This window comes from Colletotrichum navitas, assembly GCF_030913465.1.
Source record: "Colletotrichum navitas strain CBS 125086 chromosome Unknown LY79scaffold_31, whole genome shotgun sequence".
NCBI lineage: Eukaryota > Fungi > Ascomycota > Sordariomycetes > Glomerellales > Glomerellaceae > Colletotrichum > Colletotrichum navitas.
The window spans coordinates 88,800-101,756 of NW_026850577.1; the positions used below are offsets into that span (position 1 = coordinate 88,800).

Sequence of the window (12,957 nt, forward strand, 5' to 3'; positions counted from 1 at the left end):
TAGGTATCTTGAGAACTTTTACTGATACAAACGGGTTATACGCACCATCGAAGCAAGAAAGCATCCATGTTCCTGTTATACAACGCAAACAAGAGCCAGCCTGTGCTTTATGATGGCCGTTGTAAATAACGCAAAATCTCCGGGTCCTGGCTCGGCGGGCATCTCTCCCCATCAACGCCGATCGAAGTGAGGAGGATCGGATCCTCCTTTGAAGTGTCGGGATGGACCTCGATACCATACGACAGCTCCACCTTGGCGTACCGCGCAGCCTCGATCATCGCAGGTACGTCGATCTCGTTGTCCCCGGTGCCGGCGCGAGCAGCCCGGATCAGCGCCTCTCTCTGCGCTGCCGGGATACTGGAAACCCGGCCAGCGAGTTTGGAGCCGGGCGGCGGTGCTGAGCTGCCCCATTGGTAGTTTATCGGCTTCAACAGCGCCGTGCCTGTCTGAAGGACCCAGCTCTCTGCGGCGCCCATCTCTCCCACTTCCTCCTCGGCCTTCCTCCGCCATTGTGCCGGGAGGGGCTTAGATAGCATATGAAGGGTGGCAACGAACACCTTCTTGACAGCTTGGAAGAAAGCGTAGACAAGCGTGTCCGGCACTTGTCGGATCAGAGCGCCAAGGGGGATCACCAGCACGCCGAAAAGCATCGACCATCCCCATTGCGGTCCGCTGAGGGGCCGGGTATCGAACGCCTGGCCGCCCTTCCAGATGATGACCATCTGCCCGGCCACGGTCGTGCACTGCACGCCGAGAAACCACGGATTGCGCAGGACTCCCTGGTACCAGATGTTGAGCCGGTTATCGACGCGTCGGCAGTTGTGCTGGTTGAAGAACTGCATCCAGACGTATGTGTTGAACACCATGGTCTGTAGGGCCGCGCGATCCGCGTCCGTGGCAGGCCTGAACAGGCCATCGCCCGCGTAATGGAGGGTGAACATGACCGCGAGCTGGTAGACTGCTTGGCAAAGAATCATCTTCCACATTGAGATGTTGACGATGGGCGCGTTCCGCGGTTCGGGCCTGCTTTTGAGGAAATCCGGCGACGGGTAGTCGGTTGCCAAGCCAAGCGAGGCGAAAATGTCCATGATGAGATTTATCCAGAGAAGTTGTACAACCGTGAAAATAGAATCGCCCGCCAACTCCGATACGACAGTCAGTGTGCCGGCGGTGATGTTGATGGTAAATTGGAACTGGTCGGTCTCCTGTCAGCATAAACCGCCGGAGCACGGAGTAATTACCGTAAGACTGACCTGAAGAAACTTCTTGACAGCGGTGTTGACCGTTCGACCCCATACAAGAGCCTTTACAATCGAAGCAAAGTTGTCGTCAAGCAAGATGATGGAGGCAGCTTCTTTGGCCACCTCTGTGCCTTGGATACCCATGGCGAACCCGACATCGGCAGCTTTGAGGGCGAGCGCGTCGTTGGTGCCGTCGCCGGTGACGGCAACGGTCTCTCCCATGCCCTTGAGGTGCGAGACGAGAAGCAGCTTGTCCTCTGGGCTGGATCTCGCCAACACCTGGAGCCGAGGGACGACGAGGTCCAGCTGCGCAGGTGTGAGCTTCCGAAAGGTCGGCCCGTCCATCGCCAACCCGCCGGGGGAGTAGATGCCGCACTCGGACGCGATGGCCTTCGCGGTCAGGAAGTTGTCGCCGGTCACCATGCGCACGAACACGCCGGCGTCCTGGCATTGGCGCACAGAATCGAGGACTTCGGGCCGGAGAGGGTCGCGAATGCCAAACACGCCGATGAAGGTCAAGTCGCGGAAGTGTTTTTCAAACTTGACCGAGTCCGGGTCGTCCGCCTTCTCGAAAGCCTCGCGAAGATCGATGTCCTTGTAGGCCATGGCGATCGGTCGCAGCATCTGCTTGGCATATTCACGGATCGTCGATCGGATGTCGTCGTGCACGGCGTCCGTCGCAGCACGAACCGAGAGCCCGATCTTTGGTTCGTTGAGGATGCTCGTACACTGTTCAAACACGACCTCGGCAGCGCCCTTGACCAAGAGGCGGAAGCTACCGTTGGGCAGCTTGGACATGACGGCCATCCACTTGCGAGAAGCGTCGAAGGGGAACATGTCGGCGATTTCGTTGTTGGCCCTTTCTTCGTTGAGGGGACCCATGGAGAGAAACTCGCGCGCGAATCTGAGCAACGCCGTCTCGGTGCCGACTCCTACAAAGCCAGGCTCCTTTGGGTTGTCGCTTTCGAACGATGTCGAGTTCAGCGCGATGCTGTTCTTCATCAAGTCCCTCACCTCGCCGCTTAGCGACCCCAGTAACACCTTCGGGGTGTTTCGGCCTACGGCGTCGTCGCTGGCTAATAGCTCTTTCTTGATGTCATCGGGCATCGTCGACTTCTCGGGCGCGTCACCAAATGTCTCGGACAGGCCGATCCTACCTGTAACTACCGTCATGTTATTCTGCGTCAAAGTTCCCGTCTTATCGGAGCAAATGCACGTTGCATTGCCCATGATCTCACAGGAACGGATCAGGCGAACGAGGTTCTTGTCCTTCAACATCCGCGTTGTTGCGAATGCCAGGGCCAGAGTTACCGCAAGAGCTAGGCCTTCAGGCACGGTGATCACGACGACGGTGACGGCTAGGATGAGCAACTTGAAGAAGGTCTCGGCCTTCTCGGACGGCGTGCCTTGCATCGTCCGTAGTCCGACCAGGAAGCGGATAAACAGGATGAGGAAGAAGATGATGCCGGCAATGGCACCGAAAGTGATGAGCTGTTTGGCGAGCTTTCCCAGCTTCTGCTGGAGCGGAGTCTCCTCGACATCCTCTCTCAGCGACATCAAGGTCCTGCCGTAGGTTGAGTTGCTGCCCACAGAAGTCACCAGGTATGCGCCGACGCCGCCGGAGACAGTGGTGCCGCTGAGGATGAATGGGTCAGTCGCGGAAGACCGGTGGACCTTTTGACTACGCATATCACTTTCGCTCGGCACGCTCTTGTGCACAAGCTCAGACTCGCCGGAGAGGGACGACTCGTCGACTTGGATACCCGACCCCTGGACCAGGACCCCGTCGACAGCGACGACGTCGCCGGTCTCGATATGCATGACGTCCCCCACTTGCACGTCGTACACGGAGATGTTTTGCGTCTTCCCCGACCGGATGACCTTGACGTCGCGCTGTTCCTTTCTTTCGATGAGCTTCGCGAACCTGGCGTTCTTCTGCCAGTCCGTGGCGGCGCTGGCGAAGACGATGACGAGGATGGCGACGACGACGGTCACGCCGTCGACCCATTGGATGTTGGGCTCGTCATCGGACGCATCTATCGTCTCGTAGATGCCGAGCGCTAGCGAAATCGTCGCAGAGATCGTAAGGAGGAACATGAGCTTATCGTTGAAGGCGATCCACGCCAACCTCAAGAAGGACTTTTGCTTTCGCTTGGGCAGTCTGTTCTCGCCGTATACACGCCTCCGGTCGGCGAAGCCTTGCCTTTCGTGGTGTCCGAGGTCCAGGTCGAGCTTGAAGCCGTGCTCGTGGTGCGAGGAAGGGGGTAGAGGCGCGATCTCGGCGGAACGGCGGGCCTCTCCGGCAGCCACGGCCTCTTGAAAGGATATTGTGCCGTCAAGGCTTGTCTCGTCAACGCCAAGGCCGGCGGCGACGTCTGTCCGCAATCCCGCTGCGAGACCGTAAAGGCCGCCGAACTGTCGAAGTGCGGACAAGCTACGCGCGGTGACGAGTTTGTGGAGTTGCGTCGGCGTGAAAGCAAACTTGTTGTTTTCGACGACAGTGTCATCGCGGAGGTCGACTTCATCTTCCTTCTTCTCTAGTTCCCGGGCAAACTGTTTCCCGAACGGGTCGTTAGGCTCGGCCTGGCCTGTGTCTGGCTGGCGCGGCGCGGATCTGATCTCGTCAGCCATCGTCTGGTCCTTTTGCGACCTCCGAGGTCGAGCGAGCCGTGTAGTATAACAACAAAGGGCTGGCTAGGTTACACTTGGCCAAATCTGATGAGCGGAATTTAAAAAAAAAAAAAAACACAAACCGGAGACAAGCGGCGCGGCAACCTCATCAACGGCAAAGGAGTGCCGGTTGGTAATATGGCATCGTCCTCGTCTCCCTGGCAATCTGGCGTCGACCCTTTGGAACATATGCGAAGGCCGCGTCATTGTATATTGGCGAATCACACTGCGGTGCCGAGAGAAGTCCAAGGCAACTCGGCACGCTTTTGGGATGTGACTGGCCCGATAGTGGACGGTTGTGAGACTAGACTCATTGGCAAAGCCTTACGGTCTGGGGTTGTGTGGAGATGGGAGGATTCTTGGACCCGCCAAGCTTCAAGAAGGCTCTGCAAGACTGGGCGCTCAGATGGCACATGGTCTTCGGTCAGTCCGTGTTTGTTGCCTCTCGAGAAAAGAGCCGGGCGACAAAGGGGGCTTAGATCCGTATTGACGGCCACCCCCTCGGCCGGTGACCGTGGCCACTCGGGCCCTTTTGAGGCCGTATTTTCGGTATCGGCGTGGCTTTGGCTTCTCGGAATATGTGAATATCCACTTGCATGGAGCCTCTGCGCAGTCCGTATCCATGTGGGAAGCTTCAAACCGGATCCTCATGACCAACAGGGCCCAGTTGTACCGTCGGCTGCTCGGCTCTTTGGCGGCTTGGCATGCCTAGACCGAAGGGCTTGGCTTTGCCGCCCCTGACATCACCCAGGGTCTTCCTCCGTCGCAGGGGTTTTGTTAATATGCAGTTGGGCCTTGAAGGCAGAGAGGGCGGTTCGGCAAACATGGGCCAAGATGTATCAGCGAAGCTTTGAAGAGCTCCGGCGTTAGAGCTAATTTCAACGTGGCGGATTGATGCTGGACTTTTAGGCACGTGAGATTTAATACGTTTGACTCTAGCGTAACTCAAGTGGTTGATGACCCTTGATCATGTGACCAGTTTGTTTCTATAAAAAAAAACATCATCTGTATTGCGTTCGATGCAGCATCTGCTCCTGAAGCGATGTGATAGGATCTGAACTAGCATAGAGGCACGGCGGCATCGCAGGATTACGATCCTCTGCGCACCCTCCTGTGTAGGCCAGAGAATTATATGGCTGAAGGCTGAGCTTGAGATAAAAAAGGCTATGGTGATCAAACGAGGGGTTGTTGATTAATGGATATAGTCGCTCTAAACCCCCATAAGTGGTCTGGTGCAGTTTGCCTGACACATATGTAATATCACGCTACATAGAACCTAATACAGGGCACCTCTGCCTCTGCCAGATCTCAATATCTTACTACAATATAGAATTCCCAATAACGCAGAGCAACTGCTAAATCTAACTTCGCTTTAACCATGGCCTGGATGCATACGCAAACGACCTTTAGGCGCCGGAACGTTGGCGGCAACAGAGTCGCTGCTGGGCTGCGGCTTGACGTAATGCTGTTGAATAGGGTTGCGCCGGTTTGTAGATAAGCCACGCTAAAGAGTGATAATAGTATTGCTAAACCTTCTATAAGGCTGTAAAAGCTTTGTTGTAATAATAGTATTATTAAACCTATTACTAAGGTTGTAATGGCTTTGTTACAAGCTACACAATGACTCTGAACTCTGCCACCACTGAGGTCGTTAGAAACCTTGCACCTTGAGATATACTGTATACTGATCTCAGTACCGGAGATAGCTTCACTCGCTAGAAATCTTGCTGGCCGTGGCCAGGCATACAAAGGGCGGCTGAAGCTGGGCTTGGTCTCTTCTTCCCTCCTTCCATCTCATCTATATCAAGCACACACACACAGACGCACACACACACAACGTACTCGTCCCAGAATGCCTTCTTATACCATCAAGAACCACAAAGGAGTAATATAAGTAAATAATCCCAATAACCTTAACACTAAAAGTTGCAAAATATACTGCTGGATTCAACGCCCCTGCCCCGATTCCCACAGCTACGTAGTCACAACCCGTCCTGTCCTCCAGTTTCTTAGTCTCTGAACATACCGGACGCTCAGAAGCAAACAAGAAGACCCATTGAAAACTCCGGTCCCTTGATTCCGAGTCCAATTTTGAGGCAAGCACTACGAACAAAAAGACGTCATCTGCGCCAGGCTGTTGGATGATGTTTGTGTCTCCCTGGAAATAACATCTGGCAGCATCTGAGTCACTGCCTTGGTCTGCGGTGCAGGGGGAGAAATGCTCAAGCTTCGAACCTCCAGCCAGCCTAATCTCGAACACGTGTCCACGAAAAGTAATGTGCCCTCCGGATACCTGTCCTCGAAGGTCGGGAGTAGCAGGACTGCAGGATGCTTCCAAAATTGTCACTTCGCTTTCAAGCCCTGGAGTCCATCTTTGCCAGGAGGTATCTATGGCCTGGAGGGATGCCCATGACCAAGATGGAGTTGATGGCTTCGAGCATGAGAGAGATATGTCCGCGGGGTTCTCTCGCCGCCCAATGCTACGCTTGGAGACCCAAAGCAAGGAGAAAGGGAGGTCTCGCTCCCAGTGTCCAGCTAAGCATTTGCCCATCACTCCATGCCTTTCAAATATTCCCGCGATGCCTGAAAGTGCTGGTAGTCTGTCTTTGGCATATGTAAGTTGTTGAGAAAATTCCTGTATAATGCACGTCCAGGATCCTGATAGGCGAGTGGGGGTAATGTTCTTGGCTATGGTGTATCCAACCCGTGATTTAACGAAAGTGCCTGGGTTCTTGCCCTGACACTCACAGGTTACCCCTTCGTAACACTCCCATACAAGTTCCTCCTTAGTGAAGTGAATCATATGCGGCGACATGTAGGGTTACAAAAGGCTCCCTGAGACCGAATAGTTTCTGTGACGCCTTGTTGGTCTATTATTAGCATATGGTGTTTTCCACACTTGCTTAAATCCAACAGATATCGAATCAGTAAGCCAAAGCATGGATATCCATCAAGACAATGAAGAACGGGGCAACTATTTTTTTACTCAATGCTTTACCACTCTCTAATCTCACCGCCTGGCCCAATGAACCCAGGGCTCACCCAAGCCTTCGCATCCTTAGACAGCTCGCGCACCTGGGCCTCGTCGATCTCGATACCCAGCCCGGGTCCAGTGAGCAGATCGATGTACCCGTCCGTCACCTTCCACACCTCGGGGTTGTGAGTGTAGCTCGTCAGGTCCTGGCCGGTGCTGTTGTAGTGGATCCCCAGGCTCATCTCCTGAATCACGAAATTCGGCGACGCAAAGTCGACCTGCGCGTTCGCGGCCAGGGCAATGGGGCCCAGCGGACAGTGCGGCGCCAGGGCGACGTCGTAGGCCTCGGCCATGGCGGCGATGCGGCGCATCTCGGAGATGCCGCCGACGTGCGAGATGTCGGGCTGCAGTATGTCCACGCAGCCGGCCTCCAGGAACGGCTTCACGTCCCAGCGGCTGTGGAGGCGCTCGCCGAGGGCGATGGGGATCGACGTCAGCCGGCTGACCTCCTGGATGCCGGCCAGGTGTTCGGACAGGAGGGGCTCCTCGATGAAGAGCGGGCGATGGGGCTCGAGCGCCCTGGCGAGCTGCTTGGCCATGGGCTTGTGGACGCGGCCGTGGAAGTCGACGCCGGCGTCCATGCCGAGGGCCTTGACGGCCTTGACGCGCTCGACGGCGGCGTCGAGGGCGGCGGGCGAGTCGAGCCAGCCGAGGTCCTCTGTGCCGTTCATCTTGACGCAGTTGAATCCCTGCTCTTTCCGAGCGAGTCTAGAGAGGGGAGGAGATGCGGTGAGTGAGATGCAACCGATGGGGGGGGTGGACTGAGACCTAGACACGCACGCTTGCTTCTCAACATCGTTCGGCCTGTCGCCGCCAATCCATGCGTACACCTTGAGCTTGTCTCTGACCTTTCCGCCCAGCAGCTGCCAGATGGGAAGACGGAGCTTTCTCGCTTCTCGTCGTCAGCCCCGGCCTGCGTTGTGCGATGCGTGTCCGTACTCGCCTTTCAGATCCCACAGAGCAATGTCGATACCTGCCAGCGCGCTCATGAAGACGGGACCGCCCCGGTAAAAGGTTGTCCGCCACGACATCTGCCAGATGTGCTCGATATCACTGGGTTCGAGTCAGCATCAAGATTTATTACACTCCCCGGCCTAGACGAAGAAGAATAAGAGCGGGCGTCAACACACTCGGCCTCCATGCCCAGGTATCTCTCAAACCACGCGTCCAGACATCCCTCGACAGCCTGGGTGTGGCCCTCCAGAGAAGCCTCGCCCCAGCCAACGTTTCCTTCATCGTCGGTGATCTTGACGAACAACCACCTGGGTGGTACCCGAAAGTATTCCATCTGTGCGATTTTACCCATGGTGGGGGAGGTTATGTCCCGGTAACGTTATCAACTTTTGGTTTTTTTCTTTTCCTTTTTTTTTTTTCCTTCTTTTTTTTCAACTGATGTGAAAAAGGGCGCAGGCGGCGGCGGCGGCAGCAGAACTCAAGCGTGTGAAGGGGCAATTCTTGAAGCAGAAATGCTATGAAGCAATCGTGAGCTGATATAACCATAACAAAGCGGAGCCCGACGCAGGTGAATGACGGGAAAGTCAGCATAAAGCCCGGGACTTCGGCGAGCCGTCTTCCCCCTCCCGTTCCGACTCCGCAACAGCTCCCCTTCGGAGAACGCGCAGGGTGCATGGTGGCCTTAACCCGCCTTGAGAACGGACGTGGAGAAGATGGGATGAGACGATGCGGGGTTCGGTAAGCCCTCACCCGAGCTTATCTTAGGAACAGTACTGAATGCAGGTGTGACGATGCGGGGGGAGGGGTCTTGGTGCGTGGTTTTCCGCCCGGCGAGGAAAAGCATGCACGGAAAAAGGAGCCCGACGATAGCCGTCGGCTATGTGGCTTTCGCTGGTCTCGTCGGTTGCCCACCAAGTCCCATGTCTATTCCCGGTTCTATCAAAGGCCGCCTGTGTATGTGCATGTCTGCATTGTACTTTGTAGTAACTCCCGAGTCTATGCCTGGCCCGCCCTGATCTTCTTCTGCTCTGCGACCCACGCCTCTTTCGCCTTCTTCAGCGTCTCCGGGTCCGACTCGCCAAAGATGTCCACGCCGAGACGGGCCGGGAAGTTGTAGCGGTGGTTCCTGTTCAGAGCGTTGATCTTCTCCAAGACATCCTCGGGGAGCTCGAATACTGCAACGCGTCAGTGTCTTGTGCGCTTCGTGGAACTGCCCTCGGCCATGGACGGACTCGTACCCTCAAAGTTCTTGTCGATTCTAGAAGGGGTCACGGACTTGGGGAGCACGACGGTGCCCCTCTGAATGGACCAGCTGATGAGAACCTGGGCCGGCTCCTTGCCCAGAGACTTTGCGAGCTCGGCGATCGTGGGGTCGTCAACGGCACTGACGCACGGTTAACATTTACGTGACTGAAAGATGGCAGATGCCGTCTGGATTCCGGACCGGGAGGGCTTACCGAGGAAGGTTGTAAATGTTGTTAGCAAGGGGGCTGTACGCCTCGACAACGATGCCCTGTATTGACACGTTAGCAAAGCGGGGGAATGCAGCCCCGGGCGTTTCCTCTCTCTCTCTCTCCACATCCGCCATCTCTGAGAGGGAGAGCGCTCACCTGCTCCTTGCACCAGGCCAACAGGTCGGGCTGCTGCAGGTACGGGTGGGCCTCGATCTGGTTCACCGCCGGCCTGATCTCGGCCGTCTTCCACAGGTCCTCGATCTTCTCGCGGGTGAAGTTGGAGACGCCGATGGTGCGAATCTTGCCCTTCTTGACGAGCGCCTCCATGGCCTTCCACGTCTCGGCGATGGGGACGTCAATGACGTCGACGGCCTCCGTCTCGGGGTGAAGGGGGAAGCGGGTGGTATCGTCCTTCTTTTTGAACGACACGGGCCAGTGGATCTGGTTCCCGGCATTCTTGCGTTAGCTGGACCGAGCAGAGGTGGTGGTGGTGGTGGTGGTGGTGGGTACGCGGGGGCGGAGGCGAAAGTCTCACCAGGTATAGGTCGACGTAGTCCGTCTGCAGGTCCTTGAGAGTGATATCCAACGCGATCTCGACGTCCTCGGGCTTGTGGTGGGTGTTCCAAAGCTTGCCGGTGATCTGAGAGCGAGAGTCAGCTCGTCTTGGGGTCCATACCGAGCTTCAATATCGGTGCCCTACAAAAATGTCCTTTCTCGGGACGCCAGATGCCTTGACGCCCTCGCCGACCTCCTTCTCATTGTCATAGATGGCCGCGGCGTCAATGTGGCGGTACCCCGACCTCAGAGCATGCTCGACGGCGTTCTTGACCTCGTTGGGCTTGGATTGCTACACGAACGTGAAAGAATTATTAGGCGTGCATCACCTCCCCCCCATTGACCTCCCATTGCTCACCCAAGTACCCAGACCAACTGCGGGAATCTCGTATCCCGAGAGGAGCTTGAAAGATGTAGCCAGGGCCATGATGTGATGTGGACCGTAAACGTCGCGGTGTGCTGCGTTCTGGTGAATCTAGAGATGGATTCCAAAGCGTCCAGGAAAAGTCAAAATAAAACACCGTTATTGTTATCCGCTTGAGACGCTCATCTATCATATCCCACCGGTTCTCTACATGAAAAAAACACTGCACAGGGCTCTTATATCCCCCGAATGAAGCCGTCGCCACACTCTAGTTTCACCCTCTCCTGCAGGTATTTCCGCTTCCCACAATGAGGGGGCCGCAACGGTAAAGGGTTCCCGTTGCACGGAATAGCAATCATGTAACCCGTCTTTTCCGCTGATGCCCGATGTTCGGGGATAGCGCCGGCATGTTCCCCGCGCGTTGCTCTGCGACTCCACCGACCCCGCGTTATCACACCCCGAGAGGGCGCCATCGATGATGCACCGAGCCAGTCCCTCGCGTCATTTGCCGAGGGAGACACCGAGACCGGGTCTGACACGTCTTCCATCGCGAAAGTAGAAAGGGTTGAGGGGTATTAAACAAAAAAGGGGGGCGCACCAGGGAGAGAACACGGAGAGAACACGGAGAGAACAGTGATACCCAGCGCGCCAATCTCGTCCAAAACCCCTCTTCGAACGAGAAACTCTCTTTTTGTTTTTTTCTATTAGTCTTCTCATCTTCCCGTCTCATCACCCGCGCACCACACAACTCGCAATGGCAGACGTTAGAGTACCGCCCACGGGCGTCTTCGTCCCGGTCCCGACCTTCTTCCACCCCGCCTCTGCCTCGGCGGGGTCCCTCCAGCCCAAGCTCGACATCGACACGCAGATCAAGCACAGCGTGTACCTCGCCAAGAACGGCATCCGCGGCCTGGTCCTCCTCGGCTCGACCGGCGAGGCCATCCACCTGAACAGGGCCGAGCGTCATGACCTCGTCGCGGGCGTCAAGAAGGGCCTCGAGGAGGCCGGCTTCCCCGACTACCCCATCATGGCCGGCGTGCTGACGAACGGCATCGACGAGACGCTCGAGTGGCTCGAGGATTACGCAAAGGCCGGCGCCCAGTGGGGTCTGGTTCTCGTGCCCGGGTACTTCGGCGCCGCGGCCAGCCAGGAGAACATCAAGGAATGGTACACCGTCGTCGCCGATAAGAGCCCGCTTCCCGTGCTTGTGTGAGTAAAGAAAAAAAAGAAAAAAAAGAGAAGGAAAGAGAAAAAAAAAAAAAAAGGGGGAATTGCTGAGATTCGGGGAAGCAATCGTTTGGCGGCTGACGGAAACCAGATACAACTACCCCGGCGTCACGAACAATGTTCTCGTGGAAGCAGACACGTACAAGGACCTCGCCCAGCACCCCAATATCGTCGGTTGCAAGATGTAAGACGTCGGATTTGAGATTTCTAGACTTGTGCTCCCAGAGCAAGGGCTCCCCCTTCCACGGTTACTAACGCGATCCAGGTCCCACGGGAACGTCTCCCTCCACGTCCAGGTATCCTCGGACCCGCGCATCGACCACGCCAAGTTCCGCGTCTACAGCGGCTTCGGCCAGCAGCTCGGGCCCATCGTGCTCTTCGGCGCCGCCGGCGTCATCGACGCCCTCGCCGCCTTCTACCCCAAGACCGTCTCGCGCCTCTTCGACCTGGCCGAGAAGCGCCCCGTCGAGCAGGGCACCCTCGACGAGGTCCAGCGCCTGCAGTACGCCGTCAGCCGCGCCGAGGAGTTCATCGGCAAGACGGGCGTCCTCGGCATCCGCGAGGGCATCATCCGGAAGGCGGGCTTCGGCGCCCTCGAGGGCGGTCGGCTGCCGCTCAAGGGACGCCTGCCCGACGGCACGTGGAAGGCGCTGGACTCGCTGTTCTTGGCCGATATCGACAAGATCGAGGCGTCCCTCTAGGTCTGTCCATAGTTTAGTGCCACGAGTCCCACGAGTTTATAAAGGCGTCCGACATGCCGTTTCGATTGTGTAATGCAATTCGGCGCTTGGAGTGGAGGGACTGTAATGATCTTTCGCTGGCTATAGAGGTCTGCGAGCTTGCCAATGTAGATTTTCTGCCTATTACATGAGCTTCCAAGGATTTGCGGTAGAGCATGTCGTCGTTTGCTTAGTAGGTAAATATACTTAAATGCAAGCCCCGAATACGCAGCTTGGAGCAAATACGCAAGCTCATCCTGGGTGACTGGAATGATCTGGTCCCAATTTTCACTGATTACATGTCCATTGAAAGACCGCCAGGTATGCGACCACGAATCACGCACGATCAAGAACCAAGTGACCATTTCGTCGTCAAAGACCGCCGAGAGTGAGAGCAGGAATACGGTGTAGTTGGTTTTGGCAGGTAAGAAGTGAGACGAGATCAAGAATAAGCAACCGCAGTCTCGTACATACTCGTATAAACGCATCGTCAGAGCGCACTCGGCGCCATTTCTAATGTATAATACGTAGGTCGAGATCAGCGTGGCCTCCAGTGACCAAGCACCAGGCAAACAAACATTCAGGTTTCGGGGGAATGAAGAGGGTCGCCAGAAACCAGGCTCACTGAGGGATCCGTCCGCACCTCGTCCCTGGCGCGTCCAACCGGATACTGAACCATGACGGAGGTCGAATGAAGCTGCGGAGGTACAGTTCAAATTCAAAACCGTATAGGTGAGCG

At 56.3% G+C, this 12,957-nt stretch overlaps 6 protein-coding genes across 6 annotated transcripts; 2 read left to right on the top strand and 4 right to left on the bottom strand.

Annotated features, from left to right (window-relative positions):
- Nucleotides 1-31: 31 nt before the first annotated feature.
- Nucleotides 32-3,872, bottom strand: LY79DRAFT_703710 (calcium-translocating P-type ATPase; the record flags this gene model as incomplete). The annotated part of the gene is made up of 2 exons (XM_060564973.1): nucleotides 32-1,193; nucleotides 1,254-3,872. The coding sequence occupies 2 exons, from the start codon at nucleotides 3,870-3,872 to the stop codon at nucleotides 108-110; spliced, it is 3,705 nt and encodes a 1,234-aa protein (XP_060413906.1). The 3' UTR covers nucleotides 32-107.
- Nucleotides 3,873-4,052: 180 nt separating this feature from the next.
- LY79DRAFT_554562 (uncharacterized protein) lies at nucleotides 4,053-4,814 on the top strand. Its single transcript, XM_060557858.1, has one exon. The coding sequence runs from the start codon at nucleotides 4,101-4,103 to the stop codon at nucleotides 4,650-4,652; it is 552 nt and encodes a 183-aa protein (XP_060413907.1). The 5' UTR covers nucleotides 4,053-4,100; the 3' UTR covers nucleotides 4,653-4,814.
- Nucleotides 4,815-6,740: 1,926 nt separating this feature from the next.
- Nucleotides 6,741-8,671, bottom strand: LY79DRAFT_554564 (mandelate racemase/muconate lactonizing enzyme domain-containing protein). The gene is made up of 4 exons (XM_060557859.1): nucleotides 8,076-8,671; nucleotides 7,889-7,998; nucleotides 7,726-7,837; nucleotides 6,741-7,653 (listed from the first exon to the last, which is right to left on the bottom strand). Exons 1-4 carry the CDS (start codon nucleotides 8,249-8,251, stop codon nucleotides 6,906-6,908), a joined length of 1,146 nt encoding a protein of 381 aa, XP_060413908.1. The 5' UTR covers nucleotides 8,252-8,671; the 3' UTR covers nucleotides 6,741-6,905.
- A 13-nt stretch (nucleotides 8,672-8,684) lies between these two features.
- LY79DRAFT_554567 (aldo/keto reductase) lies at nucleotides 8,685-10,602 on the bottom strand. Its single transcript, XM_060557860.1, has 7 exons — nucleotides 10,267-10,602; nucleotides 10,054-10,200; nucleotides 9,889-9,993; nucleotides 9,510-9,794; nucleotides 9,357-9,412; nucleotides 9,138-9,283; nucleotides 8,685-9,074 (listed from the first exon to the last, which is right to left on the bottom strand). Exons 1-7 carry the CDS (start codon nucleotides 10,333-10,335, stop codon nucleotides 8,896-8,898), a joined length of 987 nt encoding a protein of 328 aa, XP_060413909.1. The 5' UTR covers nucleotides 10,336-10,602; the 3' UTR covers nucleotides 8,685-8,895.
- A 424-nt stretch (nucleotides 10,603-11,026) lies between these two features.
- Nucleotides 11,027-12,200, top strand: LY79DRAFT_515783 (dihydrodipicolinate synthetase; the record flags this gene model as incomplete). The annotated part of the gene is made up of 3 exons (XM_060554752.1): nucleotides 11,027-11,481; nucleotides 11,591-11,683; nucleotides 11,765-12,200. 3 exons carry the CDS (start codon nucleotides 11,027-11,029, stop codon nucleotides 12,198-12,200), a joined length of 984 nt encoding a protein of 327 aa, XP_060413910.1.
- LY79DRAFT_217875 (uncharacterized protein) lies at nucleotides 12,006-12,856 on the bottom strand. The gene has a single exon (XM_060551583.1). The coding sequence runs from the start codon at nucleotides 12,704-12,706 to the stop codon at nucleotides 12,197-12,199; it is 510 nt and encodes a 169-aa protein (XP_060413911.1). The 5' UTR covers nucleotides 12,707-12,856; the 3' UTR covers nucleotides 12,006-12,196.
- Between the last annotated feature and the right edge of the window lie 101 nt (nucleotides 12,857-12,957).